The 27,065-nt window shown below is 36.7% G+C and overlaps 1 protein-coding gene across 2 annotated transcripts in view; it reads left to right on the forward strand.

Annotated features, from left to right (window-relative positions):
* arhgef6 (Rac/Cdc42 guanine nucleotide exchange factor (GEF) 6) overlaps nucleotides 1–27,065 on the forward strand; it is a 149,329-nt gene that overhangs the window by 5,581 nt on the left and 116,683 nt on the right. For both annotated transcript variants that reach the window (XM_039766178.1, XM_039766179.1), the window contains exons 2-3: nucleotides 3,356–3,439; nucleotides 17,605–17,689. In XM_039766178.1, the coding sequence (XP_039622112.1) occupies nucleotides 3,356–3,439; nucleotides 17,605–17,689 (169 nt within the window). The remainder of the gene's footprint in view (nucleotides 1–3,355; nucleotides 3,440–17,604; nucleotides 17,690–27,065) is intronic.

Genomic DNA, 27,065 nt, shown 5'->3' on the forward strand with positions numbered 1-27,065 from the left:
CACATTTAATCTTTTACTGAAAACAATACAGTGAACAATTATCTCACATAAGAAAAAATAGAGATGTAGAGCAATGCAATAAAATCCTACTAAGAAAAAATGAATATCAACAAAATTGTGTCTAGGGGTAAACAAAAATCTTATTAATTCTAATTTAGTTAAATGCAAAAAGGTGCTAAAACAATTTTCTGTCAAATGCTGAAGGCAACACAAACATTATAAATATCATATTGGATGTCCAGGGAAATTGTGAATGTGCCATTTATGCTTAAATCTCACTGGCAATGCTCTTAAGAAGCATTAAGTTTTAGAGGAAACCTTAATTACATTTACTAACCACCAATAACTCAAGTAGCCAATAGGATCGCTATCATTTACTATTTAATTTGTGCATTAGGACCAGTTTCAATTTACTTTGAAAAATAAATTGTATTTGGGATGCCTTTTTAGTTATCTTAATAATCCTGATGGAGTGAATGTTGTTTTCTCATGTCATTTATTAATGGCTCATTTGAACTCATCTTTACTTTGAAAGAAAATCTGAGTTCAGTTTTAATCAAGCATTTTTCTTATTCTCTTTGCCATGGCCCTGGTCTGCCCTGGTTGGAGACGTATTGTCTCTGAAGTTATTTATTGTTGTTTGGAATTGCAAGCGTTATCTTTCACCATTACACCACCAGCGCATACTGCCTGGCACTGTCTCTCTGTCAACTGCTTAAGTTAAATTTTAGATATATAATCTTTAGCCATGCTAGGTGGTGTGGACAAATCATATAAAGAATGGGACTCATCTATCGTATCTATCATGTGATATACCAACATAGCTGTAAGACATGAGTTGTAATACTGGCATGATGATTTCCATGCTTGACTTAGAACAAAAGCCTGGGCTTCCTGCTTATTACATTTGTTTTTTTCTTTTAATGTTTTTCTTTACCCAAGCATTTGCTTTACTATTTTGTGTCCTGGACTCTCTGATGATGCTGTCTCTAGAAATATGTATTGCAATCAAGGGTTCACTGCACCAGAAGGAAAATCAAAAACAGAGAAGTAATCTTTCCAGTACTAATAATAGTTACTTGTTGAATGCAACAGGATTAGGGATAATACAGTTTGGCAATGTTTTCAAATGCTTTTATAACTTTCCACAACAACCAGGTTCACAATGGTAAAAGCTTGCAATTCACATCTTTTTAGCACACAGGAGCTAATATTTGTCCACTTATAAATTAAGGATCAAACTATCCTTTTCAGATTCAGGTAGAAAACATTCTGATCACACCTTGTACAGTCTAGGTCCTAATGATGTTAAGGACAATGGGCATCTTCTTGATCCCATCCTCAAGATGAGATTGTCTACATTTTTAATTTTTGTATGTCTAATTTATTTAATTTTCCATGATTTTGGCAGTTTGCTTTGCATTACTCCTGACATAAAAATAAAATGTTAGAGTATAAATACTGAAATCCTGCAGCATGCTTTAGTTGTGGTTATGAACTGAAACAAGTAGGTTCGGAAAACAAATGGCATAATACATTATTTTCCATGTAAAGCTCAGTTATGATCTTGTTTAACCAACTAAACTAATCAAGCAATGTAATGTAGTTAGTTGTTTAAACACACTTGTGGTGTTTATACCTTGTAAATGTAAGGTATCTCATTTCATTTGCAACATTTTATTTTGCAAATTTTCACATTGAAACTTTTGTTTTATTGTACTTTTAAAGACAGTTTTTAAATTGCAGTATAGTTGGAGACAATGATGTTTAATGAATAGCACACAAAAACTTACTGATATTGAAGCTGTTATTTTGCCTATTGAGGAAGTACATTTTAGCATCTAAATTATAGGCAAATGCATACAAGCACAAAACATGCAAAACAGTGGACACTATTACTCTGAGGGGAAAATCCATTCATTTCAACACAATGAGAACATGCTAACAGGTTACTGTAGCCAGAATCACTGGGACAATGCTACCTGTGGGCAACAACCACATTCAATCTTTGTGTTATATGTTGCCTTTCACAGTAAACAGGCCCTTAAAGGGCTGTGATTGAGTACATTTTGACTGTACGTAATAGCAGACAATAGGCAGTAATCAATAATGACACTTTGCTTTTATCACCTCATGAATCTATTTCCTGCAGAGGCTTAACCCAGCATTACATGCACAGAGAACTGAGCATATTCTGGCAGCTTTGGGTGCATGGCAAAAGTCAGCCCTGGATGGGGCACCAATTCACTGCAAGACACACTAAAACTGTACGACTGATATCCATAAAGTGAGAGGATTAAACTATCCTGTAAATGGGAAAAATATAGAAACAAGGTTAACATGCAAACGCTGTAGGCCTAACTATTTGGTAAATATACAGTCCAAATTCAGAAATCTTACTTCTAAATATGCATTAGGTATTTTTGCCAACACTCTTCACCAATAGGATGCCCACCGCCATGCAAAACCCTTCTGCTACGGCTACATCCAATAAACATACCCTCACTTTGTGATCTGAATTTTATTGCTATATAATCGAATTACCATTTAATGAAACGATTAATTAATCGTAACGATATTCATAACATATACATCGATCCATCCTATCTTTATACCCATGGGTTCCAAAAACATATAAGCTGGAGCCGCTGATGAATGAAATTGTGTACACCTGATACGACAAAACATTTAGCTAAACCATTACCGTTAATGAACGCATTGCAAGAAATTACTGCGGACCTTTAAAATAATACTCATTAAAATGCATACACAGGCGCATCATTTAAAACACACAAGTACCGTACAGCATACAAGTCTTTTAAATAAGAATATTGTCAAAGATGTTCGTTAAACGAACGACTGTAAAAATAAACGTGCAAAATCGCCAAGTTATATGAAAAAAATCCTTTGAGAGCAACTGGAAGTACAGTACAAAATTGTATTGATAGAAAGCGGCTTGTCTGCATCATTGACGCGAATGACTTAACTGTCCGTTTAGCCCTCGCCGGCGACGTCACTTCCGTTTCCTGATGACAGCTCCGAGATAGACAGAGGGAGAGCGAGAGAGAGAGAGAGAGAGAGAGAAAAAAGAAGAGAGAGAGCGAGCGAGACCGACTACTTTGCAACTGCTAGAAAACAAGACAGTGTCGCATCCGGCTGCGAAACACAAAATATAAATATCAGTTAATTGAATAAAAGCTCGAAAGCGATATAGTCGAACTACAGACAGAGTGTTAATATAATGCATGAGTGTAACAGTAACGTTGGCCCAGTGGAATGAGACGAATTCTTATTGCACTTCCACCTTTCTTGGACATTATAATAACCCTGCTCATTGTTTGTGCCGCCGTTTCAGTTCTGTCAAGATCCAAGAAGCGAAGAGGACTGTCTCAGCAACATCAGAGAGTTTTTGACTGCATGTGCATCGCTAAAAATAGAGGTGAGTGTAAAATGTGAATACTATACTATTTGTTGTGGGGGTGCCGTGGGGGCTGTCATTGCTTGTATCCTCTACCGGTTATAAGAACTTTTTCTTTCCTGTCAGAGCGATTGCATGTTTAGTTTGAAATTGAATTTCATAAATAAGATTTCTGGCAATGCTGCAGAGTAGGCTAGTGAAATATTATTCACTCTTTTGAACAAACGATCCCTGTGACTTTCCGGCAATTGCATACTCCAAATTATCCAATTAGAGAACCGAATCGTATCAAGAACTGTATGTGGTATGCTAAAAATACTTACTGTATGTGATTAAGTTACTGTTTGTAACACAATTAAATAAAATACTATATACTCTTTATCTTCGACATTATTGTTATTCCTGGTGAGGATTATTATTTATTTCCGGTTTTTTTGCAGATGTTTAAAATGCAGTGCACCCTTTAGGTTCTGATGGACATTTGAAAGCAATTTCTTGAAACTGCTTTTGTATAATGTGGCTTATTAGCCCATCGCCCAACATTGAACAAAAGTATTGTTTCTTTTACTTTGAAGGGCAGTCTGTTATTGGCGTGAAGTAAAATTCGTTTGCATTGCAGACGAAATCTGCCATTTAATGAACATTTTCTGATGCATCAGTCATATAGATTTTACTTTCCCGAAGAACTGTATAAAAGCTAGTTGTATTATTAGCATAGCTTTCTAAAATTCACTTGTGCCAAAATGCATCATAATGCAGTGGCCTCCAGAGTCACCACATATCAATAATTTAGCATCTTTGGGATACCAAGGGAAAGGTATATGCATGTTTTGCAAACTCTCCTCATGTCTCTTTAGGTTTTGCGTATGGATACTCCGGTTTTTCCTACCATACCCTAGAACTTTTTAAATTGACCCCTTTGGAGAGAGTGTGAATGTTAAGTTTACTCAGAAATTACGTGTACCCCGATAATGAACTGACTCCAGGCTTGTGACCAAAGCTAGCGCAATTTACTTTAGCTTTCCTGCAATTCTGATCTGGACTAAACAGTATTGAAAATAAATAGGTGGATAGATCTTTAGGAAGTAAGCAACTGCTCATCTGCATATATCTGTATATGGATGTCATTAAAAAACAAAGTCTTCAGTTGTTCAGCTAGTGTCTTAAGTGGTATAAAGTCTCAACTAGGTGAAGTTGTAATGTTGGCTGTTGATTGAGTTCAGCATTTCATTCTGTCAGTTGAACAGATAAGAGAAGCTCAAGTAGAAGTGTATAATTAATATACTTATTATTTAATAAAATAACTTTGAATAATGGAGCAATATTTGATTTTCCAAAAGAAAATACCAACAGAAAGATTGAGAGAGGCAAAAATGTACACTGTTGTTGAAAGGCACATTTTACTAGTGATTAATGTGTAGAATTTTGCATCTCGGATTACATTTTTCGTCATCTTGGTTGTTGGCTAATTTCTGCTGTATATTATTACAAATTGATTCCTTGTTATTTTTTGAAAGTTTTGCTGTAACCCAGTTTGAGCGGAGGCCAATTGTGTTGCTGGGAATTCAGTATTAGAATTCAAGTCCATTATTAATTTAAATGGTCGTGTCATTTTTCAGTTCGATGCTTTCATACATTGTGTTGGATTAATTGAACTCGCCTAAGCTATTGTTTGATCTTATACAATATTTTAATGTCTATTTGTATTACAACTTACTTTCATGAAAAAAAAAAAAATTTATATTATGATCAATTCTATTCACACTTGCTCCACTTCCATATACATTTTCAGTTTGAACCTTCTTATATTTAATTTTGTAGCTCTTTAGACTAAATTTTTGCCACATTCCAGTATGTGCTATAACTCATTGGCATTCTGTAACTGTTTACATTTTTCATTCTGGAGGTCAGTTTTGTCATATCCTTTTCCTAGAGGAGTTACCTGTATTAAATTTAGGGCTATTGATGCTTTGGTTAGCTTCTGCTTTACATCTTTAAAAACCTGAGCTTGAATGCAAAGTTGGCCATGACAGGTGGAGTTTGAATTTTCTTATTTTGCCTGTTTGGGCTTTCTCTAAGTATTCTTAGACGTGTCTTTTAGGTTAATGAGTAAGTCTGAACTGCCAGGTTTTTGTGAGTTTACTATATGATGGACTTACTTCCTGTTATGAGTTGGTCCCAGCAGTGAATCTGATGCTGCCAGGGTGGCTATGGCTCCCATTGACCTTATTATAATAACAGTAAAAACAATAATTAATTACATATATGTAGGGATTTTCTAGATACTCAAAGCATTTTACATAGACAAGCAGCACCAATGCGCAGCATCGACTTGGTTGATACGATTGTGGCCATTATTGCCCCAGTTTGCTTGCCACACATTAGCTGTTTTGATTTGAAGATATGTGAGCTAGAGAGATACCCAGAGATGGGATAATTTGAAGTCCAGAATAGCCAAGACCATGATTGGCAATTTAGACAGAACATCAGGGTATACCCTAGAATTTGGGAATGATGCCTTGAGATCTTCTGTGGCCACAGAAAGTCAGGACCTCAGTTTTCAATCTCTTCTTAAAGAATGCGCTATTTCTTATCACAGTGTCTCTGTCACTGCACAGGGCCATTGGGATTTACAAACAGACCAAAACGTAAACACCCTGTACTGTCATTACCAAAAACTCTTCCAGGAGCAACACAACATTTCCTGGTTGGACTCCCATGCAAGTACTTAGCTTCAGGTGGATTACTGGTTCTGAAGTGCAGGTGGTATAGTTGCTGGTTAAGAAGATGGGTATAAAACGAGTTGAGAAATTAATTAATGATGTTAATTAATGAAAAAGTATCCCTTTTTAACCCTCTCATTTCATATTCATCTCCAAAAGTCTAAGCAGTGAATATTATACATTTTTTCAAGTCAAAAATGGTGAGCTTAGTGTATGTAATGTTTGATAAGGTTATTAGAAAACCAAAAAGAAGAGCAAAAGTTTAAATTTGGACTTCGATCATGAGATTAACTAGTTGCTCTCAACACATCATAGCATAGAATTTGCTTGCAAACATCAGGCTACGTATACTGTAGCATACACGGTTGCCTTTCTCAGTTGTTGTACATCCACTACAGATGAATAGAAACACATTACTGAGTGTATTATGAGTCCACAACCATATTGTGGCTAACTTCCGTTAGAAAGTTAGCATACTTTGCAGTTTTCCTGGTTTCAGTGTAAACTTTCCAAAATCTTTTGAACTTCCACTTTATTGGTACACATGCTTTTAAGCAGTGTTTTTCATTGTTCTAATAAGTCCAAGGTGTGAATCAGATTGTTTTTACTTGGAAACATTCATTCTATTATGACAGTTATTTTAGGCCCCTTGGATACATTTGCATTCACTTCCTCATTCAAGCAGTGTTTTTTTTCCTGCTTTCAGCAAGGGTATTGTCATCACATGCATTGCAAATGCATGATCACATTTCACTCTCCTGTTTTAAGAAGGCATTTGGTTGAAATGTATGCCTGCTCATTCTAACGTTATAGTGCCTATCACTATATGTCAAGTCCTTTTAAACAATAAACTTTTGCTGTTTAAATCTTAAACTTCTTTACCAGGTAAACACTCTTCTTAGGACCTAACCACTGTTAAAACAAAATACAATTGGATTTTACCCGTGTACTACTTGTGACAGTTATCTAGACTTTTTGTTCCACCTTTATTGTAACAGTTTGAAAAAAAGAAAAAAACAGCTAAATATAGCAGTTAATTCTTTATGGTCACTTTGGAAGTCCACAAGGAATGAGTTCTAACAAATACCTTATTGGTAATGGATGTTAAAGGTGTTATAAAAATGGGTGTACACTAACTTTTTTATGAACTATTCCTAACCTACCACCAGGACAGAACAATGTAAGAATATGTTCAAGAGACAGCCTCCAGGCAAAAGAAAGAGAGATCAACAGAGCCATGCTGGCAGCTGGAGAGGTCCAGTAAATGTCAGTGTGGAAACACAAGGGTCCTATGGGTAGTACTCCATGTATGCATCCTGCAGTGTCTGGAAGGCTAAAGACAATGGTGCCAGCATAAGGCATCGGGAGAAACAGACTGAAGGAGTAATACTTGTTTAGAATGCTAAGGGGGACTCCGCTTCTAACAGGTATGCCTATCCTTCTCCTTATAGAAAGAGTAAGGTCACTACTGGACACTTGGTCCCAAGGGATCTTACTCTTTCTCAGCATGTGCAGACAGATGGGATCCTTTAAGGCAAACTGAGTACGATGTAGTGTGGAGACAGCAGCAAATGCTGGCTAGAGCCCATGACTAGAAGAAGGTTGTGACTTCAGGTGAAATAATAGGATTAGCCTAAAGTTGCCTCCAGAGGTGGTCAAAGGCAACTTTTACTACAGATTTCATTTGAGTGCAAAGTTGTAGTCTTTTTAGTTAGCCAATAAAAGGTGTCATTTTGCTTGGCTTTTCTCAACATTCATAATGGCTAACATGGAACAACACCCTAGTACTTCTGTAATGCTGAGTAAGAGATCCTTTTCCCACTGTACTCTTGGATCTTTGAAAGAAATTTTTTTATATATTACAGAAATGAGTCCTCAAGACTAATCAGTATTTCTTCCAGAACAGAAGTAGGTGGGAGGTGAGGAAAATTGGTTAGATTTCGATTGGCAAAGTTTCTAATTTGGAAATAGTGGAAGAATTGGGTTGATAGGAAGCGAAATTTAGAGTGTAATTGTTTGAAGGATGCAAAGATGTTATCTGTGTACAAATCTCTAAGTGATTTCTATCACTTTCTATCACAGAAGGACTTGGAAACAGTCATTCATGCCTTTACTACATCTCTCCTTGATTATTGTAATTCCTTGTATGTGAGTCTGCAAAAATCTGATCTGTCACGCCTTCAGTTGGTTCAGAACACTGCAGCTAGATTTTTGATTGGGTCGAGAAAAAAGGAATTACATTTCCCCCATTTTCGCCTCTCTCCACAGGCTACCAGTGAGGTTTCGCATAGATTTTAAAATCTTGTTGTTTGTTTTTAAAGCTTTGCATGGTCTCGCTCCAAAATATATCTGTGACCTTCTTCACCCCTATGTGTCACCAAAAGCACTGAGGTCGTCTGGACGACTGCTCCTTGTAGTGCCAAGATCTCAGCTGAAGTCAAGGGGAGACCAAGCTTTTTCAGTTGTTTCTCCTAGGCTTTGGAATGACTTGCCTCTGCACATCAGGTCTTCATCCTCTATCGAGATTTTTAAAAGTCGGCTTAAGACCTACTTGTTTTCTTCTGTATTTCATTGTGTATGATGGGATTGTGGTGGATGTTACAATTGTTTTTTTTATTAATCTGCTTTTGCATGATTGTTTGTATTGTGTTTATTTTAATGCTTTTTTGTGCAGCACTTTGTCGCAACCTCTGTTGTTTTAAATGTGCTTTTATAAATAAACTAGCAAAATACCCGCACTTCGCAGAAGAGAAGTAGTGTGTTAAAGAAGTTAAGAAAAAGAAAAGGAAACATTTTAAAAATAACGTAACATGATTGTCAATGTAATTGTTTTGTCACTGTCATGAGTGTTGCTGTCATCAAGGATTTGATTATCATTATTTCTTTCAATCAGGTTCGTATTTGGAAGACGTGTTGTGTTCAAGTTACATTCCGTGTTTGTCAACCGTTGTAAAGATAACAGGTTTCATTCATCGAAGTGTTCACTACCCAAATCACTACTCGTGAATCTAAGATGTTTAACAGGCATTCCCGGTATTAACTTGTGAATTAGCCCGCGAGTTTTTAGCGGCAGTGTCTCTATGAAGTTGTGGATTAGCCCGCAAGTATTTAGGGGCAGCGGCTCTATGAACTTGTTGATTAGCCCGCGAGTATTTAGCGGCAGCATCTGTATGAACTTGTGGATTTGCCTGCGAGTATGTAGTGACAGCGTGTCTATTAACTTGTGGATTTTTCTGCGAGTATTTGGCGGCAGAGTCACAAAGTTGTTTCCGTCTAGCTTCAGAAAATGTACCATGACGTCTGACATGCCTCCTTTTTACTGTTTTCTCACAGCTTGGATTGCTGCCGTCATAATCGGTTTGAGTTTCATGGTTTGTTTCAATTATGTTAGTATTTGCAGGGCTTGTTGTGTTGAAGTGACATTCGGCATCTGTCAAGCATTGTAAGCATACAACTGGCTTCATCGATAACTTCGCATCCTGCTTTTGAGAGTTTAAACATTCATAAACATCAAAGTGTCCACTACTCAAATCGTCACCTGTGAATCTAAGATGTTTAGGTGGCATTGGTGGTTCTCCAAAGGTGTAAAATATTTGGCCATTTCGGTACACTTGAAAGCTGACAACCGAACAATTCAGCGGCAGCCATCAACTCGCATGCAGAACCATAGGTGAAGGGATTAAGCATTTCACTCTTATAGTGCTCCTGTGTAGTATAATTATCTCCTGTACCGTAATCAGTCCACACCTTGAACCTGTCCCAGTCATTCAATACATAAGAAACAATGTTCCTCCAGGTATCAAGATTGAGCCTGATATGGCTGTACAATATGTAACACAGAGAATGGAAAAGGCAGGCGGCATCTCCGGGCATGGAAACCACTCGGTAAGTGACAGTTCTTTGATCGATGGTGATCACCTCGATAGACATCTCACCACCCAAATCGCTACTCGTGAATCTAAGATGTTTAACAGGCATTCCCGGTATTAACTTGTGGATTTGCTCATAATATTTAGCAGCAGCGTGTCTATGAACTTCTGGAATTGCTTGAGAGTATTTAGCGACAGCGTCTCTATGAACTTGTGGATTAGCCCGCGAGTATTTAGCGGCAGCGTCTCTATGAACTTGTGGATTTGCCTGCGAGTATGTAGTGACAGCATGTCTATTAACTTGTGGATATTTGGCGGCAGCGTCACAAAGTTGTTTCTGTCTAGCTGCATCAGAAAATGTACCACGATGTCTGACATGCCTCCTTTTTACTGTTTTCTCACAGCTTGGATTGCTGTTGACGGACAGCCTTATATGGGCAGGCAGTCAATTACGTGGGAGGCGTGGGGATGGGGGATGCAATATAGGCAGGCAGCCAACTATGTGGGAGGCGTGGTGATAGGGGACGCATCTCCGCCTCACATGGCGACTGAGCTGCAGGCTATGGACGTATATATGTACGTAAGTAGGATTCAATTATGACCGTTGCACGTAGAAGTTTGAAATGAAACCTGCTTAACTTTTGTAAGTAAGCTGTAAGGAACAAGCCTGCCAAATTTCAGCATTCTACCTACATGGGAAGTTGGAGAATTATTGATGAGTCAGTCAGTAAATGAGGACTTTGACTTTTATTAGTATAGATAATCTAATCTATTTAATCAAAACTTTATAAACTGTAAGTTTGAGAGGTGGAAAAAGGTCGTTATCATGCAGAGGTGCTACAGATACAAGCTTCTCCATCTTGAAGTACTTCTGAGTGAATGAAACACAATTGGGTTGTTAGTATATTGAGGATAACTTGTATTTACTGGGGCACAAGGCAAGGAATATAAAGAAGTACTGCAAAATTTTATTTCTATTGCGGACCAAGCCTGTGTGTGTTCATCTATTTGTGTCAATGTCCAGGTTTTTATAGCTTACATATTTGCCACGTAGTAGTAAAATCGAAAGTTAGGTAGAGCCATGCCTTCTTCAGCCTTAGGTCTTTCTAAGGTCACCCATTGGAGGCGTGGATGTTTTGAATTCTAAAAAATGAGGTTATGATTTAATCTAATTTCTTAGAAAATGATTTGTTAATGTATATGGGGATGCTTTAAATAGAAAAAAGTTTTGGAAGGATATTCATGTTGACAATGTTAATTCTCCCTGCTAAAGTTGGCTAAAGATGGACCATATATGCAAGTCTTGCTTACATTTTTCCATGCAGCAACATTTTGTTGAAAAAGAACTTTATATTTACTTGTAATGTTTACCCCTAGGTATTTAAACTGATCTGTGATAATAAAAGGGAAGGTTTCCAATCTAATATTGTGAGCTAGAGAGTTCACTGGAAAGAGCACACTTTTATTCAAATTAATTTTGAGTTCAGATATCTTTAGAATTTCTGCTAGTGCTATTAGGACTGCAGGCAGAGTATTTTGTGGATCTGTATGGTACCATATCATCTGCATATAGTGATATTTTCTGTTCAAGTCCTTCTCTGGTTGTTTTGGATTTCGTCGAAAAGAAGGACATTTGTATTAACTCCTCTTAAACAAAATAAAATGCTTGCATGCAATTGTTTTTAGGCTGAAATTGTCTCATTTAGTGTATCTATCTGCAAAATATTCTGATTCAGTGAACTGCCTGTTGGTTGTTTGATCATAGTTCATCGTTAAATGTCAGTTTTTTTAAGCTTTTTAACTCAATTATTAATTACAAAAAGTGCCCAAAGATAGTTTTGAATTTAAGGTAAACCTGCCTTGAATAGTGATTCAGTCTTTTCCTAGAATATACTCTAGCACAGAAACATGCTTCTATACACGCAGAGAATCACATCAGGGCATTTTAGAGTGACCAGTTGTCCTAAAATATGTGGGTTATAGATTGTAGAAGGAAACCATTTTTTTTCTAAATTATCCTACATGGATAGACAGAATATGCACTACAAAATGGCGTACCAAGTAAGGTACCCTACTCTATCATTGGCTTGGCATGCCCAGATAATTCTAATTCATATTGCAATAAATCTTGGCCATAATTATGAGAAGTATCCAGCTGCTGTCAGGGCAGTTTTAGGCCTCCGACATATCCAAGCAATTCAGACACTATGATACCCAGAACTTCTTTGTTTTCATGTGAGAAATATGTTTATTTTGACCTCTTGTATAACTGAACAATTAAATAATTTACTGAGCAGATTCAGTAGACACTTTGTGTTGCTTTACCAAAAAAAAATTTTTTTTTTTCATACAAATAACATTACACTGACTCTGAAACCTATATACAGTATATGTATAACCAATAAAAAAGACACATCCATTCTGTATTTTTGATTTAGATGCAGTACTAAAAGACTTTGATAGTTTAGATGTTTAATAAATTCTGAATGCACAAGCCTCAAAACTACCAAGTCCACAGGTTTGAGAGCAGGGGCTGAAAGAGATTTAAATCGACATGACAGCCTTGTAATATAGGCATCAGTACACTGCTGAAGCAGGAGAATCGCTCCTGGGAAGTGGGCAGAGTCAAAGAGCTGCCGCTGACAATGGCGTCATCTTACGGGCCTCATAAGGTCTGAGGTCACTGAATCTGTCTGAGGCTTCAGACTTTCTTATCTGCAGCTGGACTCTATTGATCTTTATGATCAGTTACTAGCCATCCTGTATATAATATTTACATTTAAGCAGTGTTTAATTACCAATATGTATTAATTGATTGTATAAGAGTATATACCTGAAACAAAGCTTAATTTAAAAACAAGGTAGTTTTCACAAATTCTACACCAGCAAAAAAATTGATTATATATACATATATCTATATCCATGTACTGCATATCTATATTGTTTTTCCATCTTTCAAGAGATCAACATGCAGCGCTTGTTCACTTGCAGTTCCTTTGTGTAAAAGACTGCAGACTCCTAAAGTACTGTATATGAGTATTTTAAGGTAAAGACAAATACTGTGTTTAGTACACGCTGTTAATGTGAAATGGCATATCATAGCAGCACCACAGTTATTCAGAAACATCTGGGAAGGAAGTATTCTAGAGTTTTCTATGAAGAACTCTGCAAAGACAGTGTTGTAAATTCTGATTATTTTTTATTAGTTCTGATTGGTAAATCGCTGCATTCTACAGTCATTTATTTTTCTGAGCAATCATGCTGAGCAACAAGACTTGGCTTATAGTAGCTTATAATTAGTTAAAATATACACATATAAGATATAAAAATAATGTATGGTGTGACAGAAATACTGTATTGTAAAATGAACAGGATAACACATTTAGTGATTATTGTGAGACTAATTGTTTAAAAATAGTCGTTATTTATAAGAAACATAGGCAGTTCTTACAGGGAAAAAGACAGTTACAGATTGTACCTTTGTGTATATAGTAATTTGTGAGAATTAAGTGGGTTTATGAATGTTATAAATGTTAGGCTTTATGAAGAACTATGGAATTTAACCCCTAATACACAATGGGGTTTGGCATTATTGCACCTAAATTACATACCCAAAAATAAATGGCTATTACCTGTTTATTGTAATTAAGGAGCTGTAAATGGTTAGTGAGTACAATGCTTCAGATTTTTGAAAGGAAGTATTTATATGATTTAAAACCTTTTTTGCACAAGTATCCATTAAATAAAACATGTTCTGTCCAAAATACTGCGTGTTCCATAACCAAGTACATATCGAAGACATTTTATGTTGTACAACCTTGGAATCAAGTTTTTTTGTGCCCCAATCTGTCACCTATCATTCTGCAAAGTTTAGGTATAATCTCCCAAAGCACTGCAAAAAAACTGTTTGGTACAAGGTGTCCCCCTGTTTGGTAACATAGTGATCGTTTTTCGAAACATTTGAAAGATTGTTTAGGAGTAAAAGACTACAACAAGTATTGCAATTGCAATTATATATTTATTATTTTAATAAATATACACACAGACACTTTATGTCACTCTGAAGCTGCAAGTAAACTATTTGTAACTATATACATATAAGTATGTACCCATCTAAGTCTTTACTTTCAAAATTATTTATCATGCTAGTCCTTGGAACAATTTCAGTTTACCAGTAGACACAGAGGAAGCTTGCCTTTTTTGTACACTGAATTGGGGATTTTGTGCCGTAATTCTCCCATCTTCTTCTGCCTTCTGTTGTAGTTGCCCCCTAAAAGTTTTTTTTTTTCTTGCTGTTGTTGCTTTTTTCTTGCATTTCACATCTGGAATAAAGTAGCCCTGGCCACAGAGCTATTTATACAGAGACATTCACCTAAACCAGAGTTGTATGAGACTGTCACTGGCTTGCAAGCAAGTTCACGATATAATCTAACTCCACTTTTTCCCTGCAATGCCTCCAAAAGGATCGTCACAGCCTTGCAAGACTTTTTATCCTGTTTCTAATTGTTATCCCCTTTAACCCCCAAGACGCCCTGGCTGCTGTTCAGTTCTATTTTCCTTTTGTTATCTACATGGTCACTCACAGTTACAACCTGCCAGAAAGAAAGAGCCTGAGCTGCCTCTAAAGCGTGCATATTGTAATCTGTTCAGTTAGCCAATAAAAGGTGTCATTTTGCTTGACTTGCTTGAAATGTTTTCTTCTATGGTAATTTAAGTAACACTGCTTTATAAGAGTACAGTTTAGTTATTTAGTCTTGGTATCTGTTGTACATGTTTGATTTATTGCTTTACTGCTGTTGACTGCAACACTGACTTGGGTGAGTTCAGTAAATGGACAAATGGATGGGTGAATAAATATAATGATGATAAAGTATACTCATTATCCCTGTTAAGTAATGGAAAACCATGCTTGTTTTTCTTGAATGAATCCAAGTGTACAATTCTACAAATCAGTATATACAGTGGGTACGGAAAGTATTCAGACCCCCTTCAGTTTTTCACTCTTTGTTATATTGCAGCCATTTGCTAAAATCATTTAAATTAATTTTTTTCCTCATTAATGTACACACAGCACCCCATATTGACAGAAGAATTTTTGACATTGTTGCAGATTTATTAAAAAAGAAAAACTGAAATATCACATGGTCCTAAGTATTCAGACCCTTTGCTCAGTATTTAGTAGAAGCACCCTTTTGGGCTAATCCAGCCATGAATCTTCTTGGGAAAGATGCAACAAGTTTTTCACACCTGGATTTGGGGATCCTCTGCCATTCTTCCTTGTAGATCCTCTCCAGTTCTGTCAGGTTGGATGGTAAACGTTGGTGGACAGCCATTTTTAGGTCTCTCCAGAGATGCTCAATTGGGTTTAAGTCAAGGCTCTGGCTGGGCCATTCAAGAACAGTCACAGAGTTGTTGTGAAGCCACTCCTTTGCTATTTTAGCTGTGTGCTTGTTCATTGTCTTGTTGGAAGGTAAACCTTCGGCCCAGTCTGAGGTCCTTAGCACTCTGGAGAAGGTTTTTGTCCAGGATATCCCTGTACTTGGCCGCATTCATCTTTTCCTCGATTGCAACCAGTCGTCCTGTCCCTGCAGCTGAAAAACACCCCCACAGCATAATGCTGCCACTGCCATGCTTCACTGTGGGGACTGTATTGGACAAGTGATGAGCAGTGCCTGGTTGTCTCCACACACTGAGGAGAGGCAAGACACATGACAGCCTGCATGGAGTTTGCTAAAAGACACCTGAAGGACTCTGAGATGGTGAGAAATAAGATTCTCTGGTCTATTGAGACCAAGATAGAACTTTTTGGCCTTAATTCTAAGCGGTATGTGTGGAGACAACCAGGCACTGCTCATCACTTGTCCAATACAGTCCCCACAGTGAAGCATGGCGGTGGCAGCATCATGCTGTGGGGGTGATTTTCAGCTGCAGGGACAGGACGACTGGTTGCAATCGAGGGAAAGATGAATGCGGCCAAGTACAGGGATATCCTGGATAAAACCTTCTCCAGAGTGCTAAGGACCTCAGACTGGGCCGAAGGTTTACCTTCCAACAAGACAATGACCCTAAGCACACAGCTAAAATAACGAAGGAGTGGCTTCACAACATCTCTGTGACTGTTCTTGAATGGCCCATCCAGAGCCCTGACTTAAACCCAATTGAGCATCTCTGGAGAGACCTAAAAATGGCTGTTCACACAATGTTTACCATCCAACCTGACAGAACTGGAGAGGATCTGCAAGGAGGAATGGCAGAGGATTCCCAAATCCAGGTGTGAAAAACTTGTTGCATCTTTCCCAAGAAGATTCATGGCTGTATTAGCCCAAAAGGGTGCTTCTACTAAATACTGAGCAAAGGGTCTGAATACTTAGGACCATGTGATATTTCAGTTTTTCTTTTTTAATAAATCTGCAACAATTTCAAAAATTCTTCTGTCAATATGGGGTGCTGTGTGTACATTAATGAGGGAAAAAATTAACTTAAATGATTTTAGCAAATGGCTGCAATATAACAATGAGTGAAAAATTGAAGGGGGTCTGAATACTTTCCGTACCCACTGTATATCGTTATTTCTTGAACCACGTACAACCGTAAAAACTGTGTCAGCTGTGTTCTTATATTCTTTATGATACAGTCTGTTTTCTAGTGTCCTAAACATGCCCCTCATCTGACAGACATTACACCTGTGTCTACCATTTTGATTAGCAGGTGGAAAACTTAAATGGACATGGAAGCTCCATGTGCCTGATCTTACTGAGCCACCAAATGCTACCTTTACAGGCCTGGCTCATTTTGACTATTAATGGATGAAGTTCTATTGGGTGTTCTTGTTTTATTTCTATGTTGATCAGCTTGTACCTCTGTTTGTACACACAATTTTATATTAAGAACTAATTTAAAGGTTCTAGTTTTGTATACATATACCTGTATATATGTTTAAGGTTGAATTATTCTTTATGTAGTATGTGGAATGTAAAACATAATGTTAATACATTTTAAAACTAAATTTAATGTATACCATTTGTGAAAAACATATTCAGAAGATGTCCTGGATTTTCAATCCTGGTTCATTTTTAATATGATATGGGAAGTTATTTAGGAGCCAGGTAAAAATCAAACAACTTTATCTCTAGCCATATTGAGCTATCAGGAGAATAACATGGACATGCTAAATGTGTGAGCTATATTGCAATGCATAATGGTGTCAGTTTTTTTCTTTAGTACAGCTTTCAGCAACTTATTCAATAAAAGGTTCAGAAGGTTTTGAAGGACTGCTCTTCTGTTCTGTATAGTCACTGATGCTCTTTATAACATGCTCAAACACTTCTTAAATGACACATAAGTTTTCACTTCTGCTGAAATCTTACAAAAAGGGAACAGTCAAGACACAGTCCAGGAAACCAGAAAAGAAACTTTAATTAGCCTTTTTACTTAACCAAATTTTGTAGATTAATCACCATCATTTAAATATTGTTTGGAAGTCTTCTTTTCTTAATTTTGAAGATAGATGTGTTTACAGTGAAAAACGTATTTAGATTTATTTTTGGGAAATGTATTGATCTTGTTTTAATAAAATGTATTTCTTCATTAACAGGGATTCGAGGCTGAAAATCTGTATGCAGGGGAGGATTTTGGCAAAGTTTTACATACACTATCAGTCATCAACATCACCACACAAGGTAAAGAAACTTGAGTACTTGCTCCAGAATTAATAATTTCATAGTGTTTTAAAGTGAAGTGTGTATACAAGTATTCAATAATGTATTTTTACAGACTATAATCTGACTTTAATTAAAGGAGGGGGCCAGTATTACAGAAATGAAATCCAACAGCTGGTTTGTAACAGAAAGTACTTCAGTTAAGGTGCACAGATATGTTTAACTGACATTACATTTCACAGCTTGACTCTCATCTTTGTTGTGTAGTTTTCTCCTAACATGTGCTTTCTATTGGAAACACAGATTTGAAATCTTTAGTTACTGTTAGCTGCTGTTTTTATTTATTTATTTTTTTTCTTCAACAAAGTAACTCTAGGAAAACTGGAGCCAGAAATTTGTGTTTGATGTTTTTCTGAGTAGAAATGCTTTTTGATTTTATTGTGGCATAACAAGATGTTTTTTTTCCTCAAGGATCTTCTGCAATACAAATACTTTTTTGTGTAGGAAAAGAGTCAATTTATTGTTTATGTACAACAGTGAGGCTGATATCTAATTTTATACAGGAATGGTAAAAGGGAAGAGCAGAGTGTTAGGTCTTTGTAGAGCAAACAGTGTCCTCATTGTGTGTGGAGATGCACTGCAGATAGATTTAATGTGAGAACCAAGTAGAGAATTTGGATTGTTCAAGTTCACACTTCCTATTAAAGTGAATTACAGACAAGTTTAGTGCTGCAGTAAAATGGTGGCATCAAATGGTTTGTCAAAAGAAGGATGGCAGGAATCTGAAGTGTATTACATAATGTTAATACATTACATGGGCATTACAGTTTACTATTCAAAGTAATTCAACAGTATGTTTAAAATTCTGTTTTTGTTTCTGCTATTTACATTTAGAAATTTCCATAGTATTATGCTGTTTTTAATAAATGTCTGTACTGTTAACATATTCTATCCATTAATTCTCAAACCTGCAAAGCTGAAACAAACCCTCCTAGTCCATTGTAGGACACACACACACACACAATATAAAACAAATTTACAGTTGCCAGTTATTTTAACATGCTTGTTTTTTGGATGTGGAAAGAAAACCAGACTAATTATTGTCTCACACATTGTAAGCTTCACACAAATGCTGTTCTTGTCCAGAATTTGAAATAAAAAGTTTTGAAAAAGCTGTGCATACTGCTGTGCCACTATGCTTTACTTTTATTACTCACAATTTTAATTAAACAGTATTTGTACACAGGCAATGAACTACAGAATGCAAGGCAAAAATGCTGATCTAAATATTTTGAATATCTTATGTTCTTCCTCCTATTTGATAATTTGCATAGTTTCTTATAAAAAATTATTACCATACCACCCATTACAGGATGCAAAGATGATTAGTACACCCCAAAATATATCTGTACATTATAGCAAATTGAAGGCCCTTAGATGCATTATATACACAAAATTTTGTACATTTTTAACAATTCAAGTCTTCCTTTAGAACAAAACATCCACACCATTTTAATTATGTAAATGAATATATAAAATAAAACCAATTGATGTGTATGTTTTTGTTTATTTTCATTTCTATTCATGACAATATTATAAAATAAAAAAATAGATGCTTACTTTCCATTGTGCTGTAGCTGGATGACATTTTTAAAAACTAGACTTCATGAATATTATTTAGGGTACTTTAGTAGTTTATACATAATGATTTTGTGCCTAATAAAATATATTTCCTATAGGTGTACATTTCGTCTGCCTTTTAGATCTCTAAAAGCCTTTATCACTTCAGCTTTGACCTCATGCAGTTTGGCTTTGGTGTGGACCAGGGAAGTACATTAGGTATTCAGCTCCACTTCATGGTTTTAAAAATAACTGGTGTGTTGTCTGTAATTCTTATGCAAAGTAATTTGAGCTGGAATGGGCTCGGGTCCTTTTCAAAGAGCACAAAGAGGTTCTTTATGGCATAGTTTACAACGGCTGCTGATGTGACAATGACTGTGTGATTGTAGCTTTGATTACTTATTTATTCATTAATTATTTTAATTTTTTTCCTCTTCCCTCTTATTATTTATCCAAGATTTTTATTCTTGTTTTTGATATTAGATAGCTAATTTAAATAGCACTTACTGGACTGCTAGTATTTCACCTTGACTAACTGCCAGTCATTCTGCCTTTACCTTAGTGTCTCACATTTAGTAAATGTCCTGAGCCTTATATTCTAGAAACATTTATTTTAAAGTGATACAGGAATCTAATTTGGTCCTGACTGAAAGTGCATATTGTGTATGCACTTTGTTTTACATTGGTGTCCCTTCCATGATTCGTTTTTGGTTTGTGCAGGTGTTTCAGGGATCGTCTCTGACATTCTTTTGAGCCTGTAATGCAATAGCCAAGTTTAGACAAGTCAGAAAATGTACGCCTGGATCACATTCACATGCATTTGGAGTTTAAGTTAACTGATTTGAAAGTTGGCACATTTCACACTTTAGTCACTATATCAAAGAGTTATTTTATTTATTAAATATTTTTTCTTAAAGTATGTCTTATTTGTATAATATATGCAATTACTTGAATTAGTAGACGATATTAAATTCATGTTCTTTCCCAGCACTTTACAATATCCTGTAGCTAAAAAATGTCCAAGTATTTTTTTTGTGGCTCAATAGCTTTAATAGACAGCACAGGTCAACTCAAGTGATGTAAAAATGGCATTGATTTATGTGCTTTTTTACTTGTGGAATGTCTGTGACTTATTGTTCAAATTTCTTAAACATAACTCATTATTAGGTTTTTAACAAAGTTAAAATCTCTCTTTAAGTCACAAAGTAAAATTGTCTGCTGCTTCAGGCAAGAATGGGCAGAAGGTCTGGAGCTTTGCTGATAAATTGTAGTGTCCGATAAATATCAAATTATTATGTAGTATAAGTTTTTATTTTTTATTTTTAAATAACAAAAAGCATGCTATAGTAGCAAACCCCTGACCATACTACTATTTAGTTTCCCCATTAAATTCCAACATACCGGTAGTAAACAGATATAGTCAGGTCCGTAAATATGTGGACAGTGGCACAATTTTCATAATTTTGGGTCTTTACGCCACCACCATAAATTTGAAATAAAGCAATCATTATGTGATTAAGTGTAGAGTTTCAGCTTTAATTTAAGGGGTTTACCAAAAATATTGCATGAGTTGTTCAGGAATGACAGCCATTTTTCTTTGTAGCCTCTCCATTAACAGGGCCTTAAAATATGTGGACAATTTACTGACAAGATGTTCCATAGCTCGGTGGGAGCAGGTGCCTCATTATTTCATAAACTGTGAAGTAGGTAAAAGGTCTACAATTGATTCCAAGTGTGGAATTTGCATCTGGAAGCTGGCACTGAGGACTTTAAATATGAGGTCTAAAGAGTTGTCTATCCAAGTAAAAACAGTTCATCATTAGGCTGAAAAAAACAAAACGAACCCTGTAGAGAGAGAGAGAGAAAGTAGAAGCATGAGGAGTAGTCAAATCAACCATTTGTATCATTCTTAAAAAGATGGAATGTATTGGTGAACTCAGCAATCCAAGAAGGTCAGAAAAGCCACAGAAGCAAACTTTCCTGAATGATTGCAGAATTCTGTTCTCGGTGCAGAAGAACCCCTTCACAACATTTTGCCAAACCAAGAACACTCTCCAAGAAGGTAGGCCTATTATTGCCAAAGTCTACAATAAAGAGAAGACTTCATGAAAGTAAGGACAGAGAGTTTACCACAAGATGCAAACAACTGGTAAACCTCAAGGACAGATTAGACTTTGCCGGAAAACATTTTTTAAAAGCCTGTCCAGTTCTGGAACTGTTTTCTTTGGACAAGGGAGACTAAGATTGATATGTACCAGAATGCTGGAAAGAGAAGAGTATAGAGAAGAAATGACTCATGATCCAGTGAATACCACATCATCTGTGAAACATGGTGGAGGCAGTTTTATGGCATAATCTTACATGGTTGCAAATGGAAGCCAGTCTCTACTATTTATTGATGGTATGAGTGCTGGCAGAAGTTGCAGGATGAATTCTCAAGTGTATAGGGCGATGCTATTTGTTAAGATTCAGCCAAATGCTGGAAAAAAACTGATAGGACGATATTTCAAAAATACAAATAGACAATGAACCAAAGCATACTGCAAAAGCAATCCAAGTGATTTTCAACACAAAGTAGTGGAATTTTCTTCAAAAGCCAAGTCAATCAGCTGAGCTCAACCCAATGGGTCATGCATTTCACTTGCTGAAGACAAAACTGATGGCAGAAAGTCCAATGAACAAGTGGCAACTGAAGACAGCTACAGTAAAGGCCTGGCAAAGCATCTGTAGGGGGGATATGCAGCACTTGGAGATGACCATGGGTTTCAGACTTCAGGCAGTCATTGACTGCAAGGCATTTTTGATGAAATATTGAAAATAATCATTATATTTACAATTTTCTTAGTTTGTCCAATTACTTTTGCCCCTGAAAGTAGGGGACCATGTATAACAAATGTCTGTCTTTTATAAACAGCTCATACAATATTTTTGTTAAACCCATTGAGTTAAAGCTGAAAATCTTATTTTGTTTGCTTTGTTTTAAATCTGTTGTGGTGGTGTACAAAGCCAAAATTATGAAATGCAAAAAGAGTAATACCAGCACAAAACCAAAACCAGTATTACTTCATGAAAGGAATAAATCACCTGCACTTACCGTAGATCCCGGAATATAAGCCGAGAATTTCGTCCTAGATTTTTGGCTTGGAGTTTGGGCGTCGGCTTATACAATAAGTATAATTTCAGATTCAAGATTTCCAGTGCAATGCCGGTTTTGCCGATGAATATGGAATTAAATAATGATGAAACCACAGAGCCATCTTTTAGATGAAGAAGTAACTTTGCATGCCGGTACTTTAAATTAAATAAAGTATTTATTCAAAAAAGTGTTTTAGTTGTTGATTTTATTAATAAAATTTATAATAAATTATCGGGAAGTTTAAAATAAAAATTTTTGTTTTGATTTACAACCAACATCTGGCGTTACGACCCGAATGCGGTCACGTGTATCTGCTTGCGTGATTGTAAACAAACAACCGAGAGCGTTAGTGGCGTCAGTCGGAACCCAGATACATGTGTTTGTGGATGTAATTTCGGTCATTGCAGTGATTTACCTATATATATAATTCACTAAGACCATGCAAGCAAGACACTTAATTGCTAATGAAGGAATAGAAGGTAAAGAAAGCGATCACAATTGAAACGAAGATGGAAATTGTGTGGAAATATGAGAGTGCTGTTCGTGTGACCGATCTCGCTAATATGTACAGCCTGTCGAAATCCACCATCTCGACAATTTTACAAAAACAAATTTGCATAAGGAGGCTCCTTCTAAACAATAACCACCTTCTGTTTGATTCTCCTCCTCCTCCCTTCCTGCAGCCCAAAGATGTCAAATTAAATGGTGAGTACAGTATGAAATTTCTATTTCTAGAATAGAATAGAATGCCTTTTATTGTTACTATACACATCTACAATGAGAAAAGCAGCTCCTTCAGTGCAGAAAAAAAGTTCTGTATAGGGCTTGTATGGTTGTTTTTTTAGCCTTAGCATAACGCCGGATCTGCAGCCCCGCGTCTGCTTTCTTTCCCTCCTCCGTCTGCGTCGTCTCCTAGACCCGACAACAATCCACGGAGAGCCCGCTGGTCTCGCTTTGTTGTCTGGGATGTTGTGCGTGTGATGAAAACACTTGAAACAGATGTCTGGCTCTGGACACCAATGTCTATAAGGTTCTGACGGATGTAGCGGATGTTTGACGAGCCGATCATGCACAAACAAGGAAAAAAAAGTACAAAAACAACAAAAAAGTACACTGAAAAGGAGAGCCCTGAGCCGCTGCGACCATGCTCCTAGCTTAATCTAGCCTACTTCTGGTAGGCTAGGCACTTTTATAACTTTTTGGTTAGTACATTAGAAAAATTATTGGTGTTTTGGTAAATTATGCACATTATATAACCCTTTTTTATTGTGAAAAAGGTTAAGTAAGTGTTGCAGTGGGAGGTTCGGAACGCATTATGGGTTAGCCTTCGCGAACTAATTAAGTTCGCAAGTCAAGTGTCCACTGTATTGCGTATTTAAGTTAATCAAATTTATAACGAGTCTCCGGAAATCCACCCGCCGATGTACCGTTAGTTTCAACACAAAGGTTTCATTTTACCAAACTTCTCCGCAATCACTTTCTGGTTTCCATCAAAAATGCCAGCAGTCTCAAATTCTCGCCGATAAACATGATAAATATACCTGAAGAGACACTTTTAAGGAAATTTAGAAAATTTTAATTGGAGAAGGGGGTCGGCTTAAATACCGGTCATCGGCAAATACATGTAATTTAGTAGGTAGAGAAGGGGGTCGGCTAATATACCGAGTCTGCTTATATTCCGGGATCTACGGTAGTTTCTTGCCTTACTATTAATATTGTTTAAAAACTAATAATTCATTAAAATTAGTCAAATAACTAATACTTTGGAAAGGAACTGATTTATTGTATAACAGAAATACCAAATGTGACACTGATCTTTAAAATTTCAGTCTCAAGATACAAAATAACAAAAGCATCTCTTCAGTCAGGGAGGTAGTTTTGCTCCTGTCCTTGGTATTTGTGGCACAAGCGGTCCCAGAGAAGTCCTTGTTGCATTCCCTGCAGCTCTGCTGTTTTACTCGCATATCAATTGCCATTGCTTTTCTAAACGCATTCTGTGTTTATAGTAATTATGGGAACTGTACCCTTCTCGTGTAATTAATTAATCTAAACACCTTTTAGTTGCAGGTTGATAATGTCCATTATTGACATAAAAAAGTCAAATAATATAGCAGTAAGGTTGTTTTTACTGCAATGTAATTACTCAGCACATGTTTATTCAATCTCTGTTATAAATAGAGAACTCTTACATATTTCATTCATTTATAATTCATTTCCAGGTAAGAGACATTTTTTTCATCAATATTTATATTTAATTTGGATCAAGCAGCAGGAGATGTGAGGTGAAATACAAGCAGCTTGCACATGCATGCACACACTTGGACGGTACAACTTCTTAAAAATGCATATAGTCATTCCAGTGTTGTGCAGTAGCTTTGTTGTGTCAGAGACAGCTGGAAGCGTGCAGATGGGTGGTCCTTCATCCAGGCTGAGATATCAGTAAGACATGCAGAGACTCTAGTTGATACCGTAATGTCCTACGGGGGGAACAACAGGCACAGGTGCGTATCATTGGCATAGTACTGGTAAGAGAACCAGTACTATGCCAATGATACTGGATGATAGAGCCCAGCGATATGTTGTACAGAGAGAAAAGTACTGATCCTTGGAGTATACCTGTGCATTTCTGGTGTGTCTTTGACAACTCTCCTCTCCAGAACATGCTGTAGGGTCTTTTTGAGATGTAAGACTCAGACCATCTCAGAGCATTTCCAGTGATGCCAGTGTTAGAGAAGGTTGCCAGAAAGATGTCGTGGTTGACTGTGTCAAAGGCAGAATGTAACATAAACAAATGTCATGTCTGTTGTCTACTGTAGAGTGGACTAATTTGTTAATTGCCATGTTCTTGCCATTATCACTAGAATATTGTCAAAGTAGTACTTCAGAGGTGTAGTAACACATACAGAGGGCAGTTGAGACACATGTGCAAATTGTTTGCTTTAACTTGCAAGGCTTAATTCGCTTTAATTGCTCCAGAACCTCTGCAGGTTGTAACCTATTAGTTGTATCCTGAAGATGGCCTATTATTAATATTCTGATATTTCCTTTTTTTCCTAACCTAAACTTTAAATTTAAACCTCTGTCAGTTTACTGTTTACCTTTTTCGCCATTTTAAGTCATTCATTGCATTTCAACTGATTCAATTTGAAGAAAACTGGAAAAACTTTAGTGTTCTAAACTTTTGACCAGTCATGTAGCTGTACCCAAATCACATATTTTTCTAAAGGGCACCTCATTTGTTCCCACGTTCCTCCTTCCATTGGTCCTTCCAAATTCACAAAAAAGGCAAATGTTTATTCTAACATTTGCATATACAGGTAAAATTCCATTACAACGAAATATTTACAACGAAGTATTTTTATGGTCCTGACAGCTTCCCCATATGACATGAGTCTATAGAAATCTCGCTACTACGAAGTACATGCAGCAGATACTTTCATTACAACGAAGTGCACAAAAGACCTTGAAATATCTGAATGAATCATCCACAGAGCAGTTCGCTTTGTGGCCGCAGCTTAGTTGTGCACAATGATCCTCCAAACAGAAACACTAATTTTTTTTTCTTTCTTCGAACTTTCTTTGTACTTTTTTTTTTTTTCTTTGCCTTTTTTGTTTCCTGCGGTTTTCAGTGATACCTTTTGCTTATTGCTTGTTAACATTTGAAAAAAATCCATTGGAATTTAATTCATTGTCACCCTCCTATAGAAATGGCAGACAGGAAAAAACGATACATTAGAAAAAAAAATAAACTAATTTTTTGCAGCTCTCGATTGCGGCAAAAAGAAAAAAGATGTTACCAGTGAATTCGGAATTTCACCATCGACACTGTCTACTTTCTTGAAAGACAGAGCAAAAAAAGAAGAAAAATCGCAGGTTGCAAACGTATGTGAATTGCTGCATTTGAAGACCTTGCAAAAGCTGTTTTTATGTGGTTAAGTGATTTTCGTTCAAGAAACATTCCTATGGCACTCATTTAAAAAAATATGAGGTTTGTAAACTCTGTTGGGACCTCCCCCAACTAAATAGCACGCCGAAGAGCGTCGTGAAGTGCGATCTCCCCGTCTGAACGGGGCATTAGCAGGCTCACAGCTATGCTGCGTCTTTCCACCAAAGTAAACAGAAAAGATCTCGATGGGTGATGCAAGGTTAGGAGCACATAAATTGTAAATGCAGATAACCAGATTACTTGGTCACTGACCTGGCCACAACCCTGCCTGACTGCTGTAAAAGCAGAGTGGCAGATCATGCTACAATAAATAACTGTGCCATTCCTGTTTCAAGCTGAATAAAGCTGGTTTTGCTAAAGTACTAAGACTAAGCCTCGTGTTTTGGGGTGCAAGACAGGGACTTATAGTGCGACCCCGATCTTTTATGATTTGCTTCTGTGGCGCTTAACTGCACCGCTATGAGCCTCCTATTGCCCTGCCCCAGCAACGGACAAACAGTCTTCCACAGATGCTGAAATCGCTCTTTGGGAAGCACTTCAGTGTGTCTTTCCCATTGGGTGGGTGGGGCAGGGGGGTCTCAAAAGAGTTCAGAAACCTCACAATATGAAGAAGAAAAGGATGACTCGACTCCTGATTGATAATAACTGTGCAGCCCACAACATTTAGATAATGTTTGTGTTTTTAAATTTAAATA

The sequence above is a fragment of the Polypterus senegalus genome, chromosome 10 (genome assembly GCF_016835505.1).
Source record: "Polypterus senegalus isolate Bchr_013 chromosome 10, ASM1683550v1, whole genome shotgun sequence".
Classification (NCBI taxonomy): Eukaryota; Metazoa; Chordata; class Cladistia; order Polypteriformes; family Polypteridae; genus Polypterus; species Polypterus senegalus.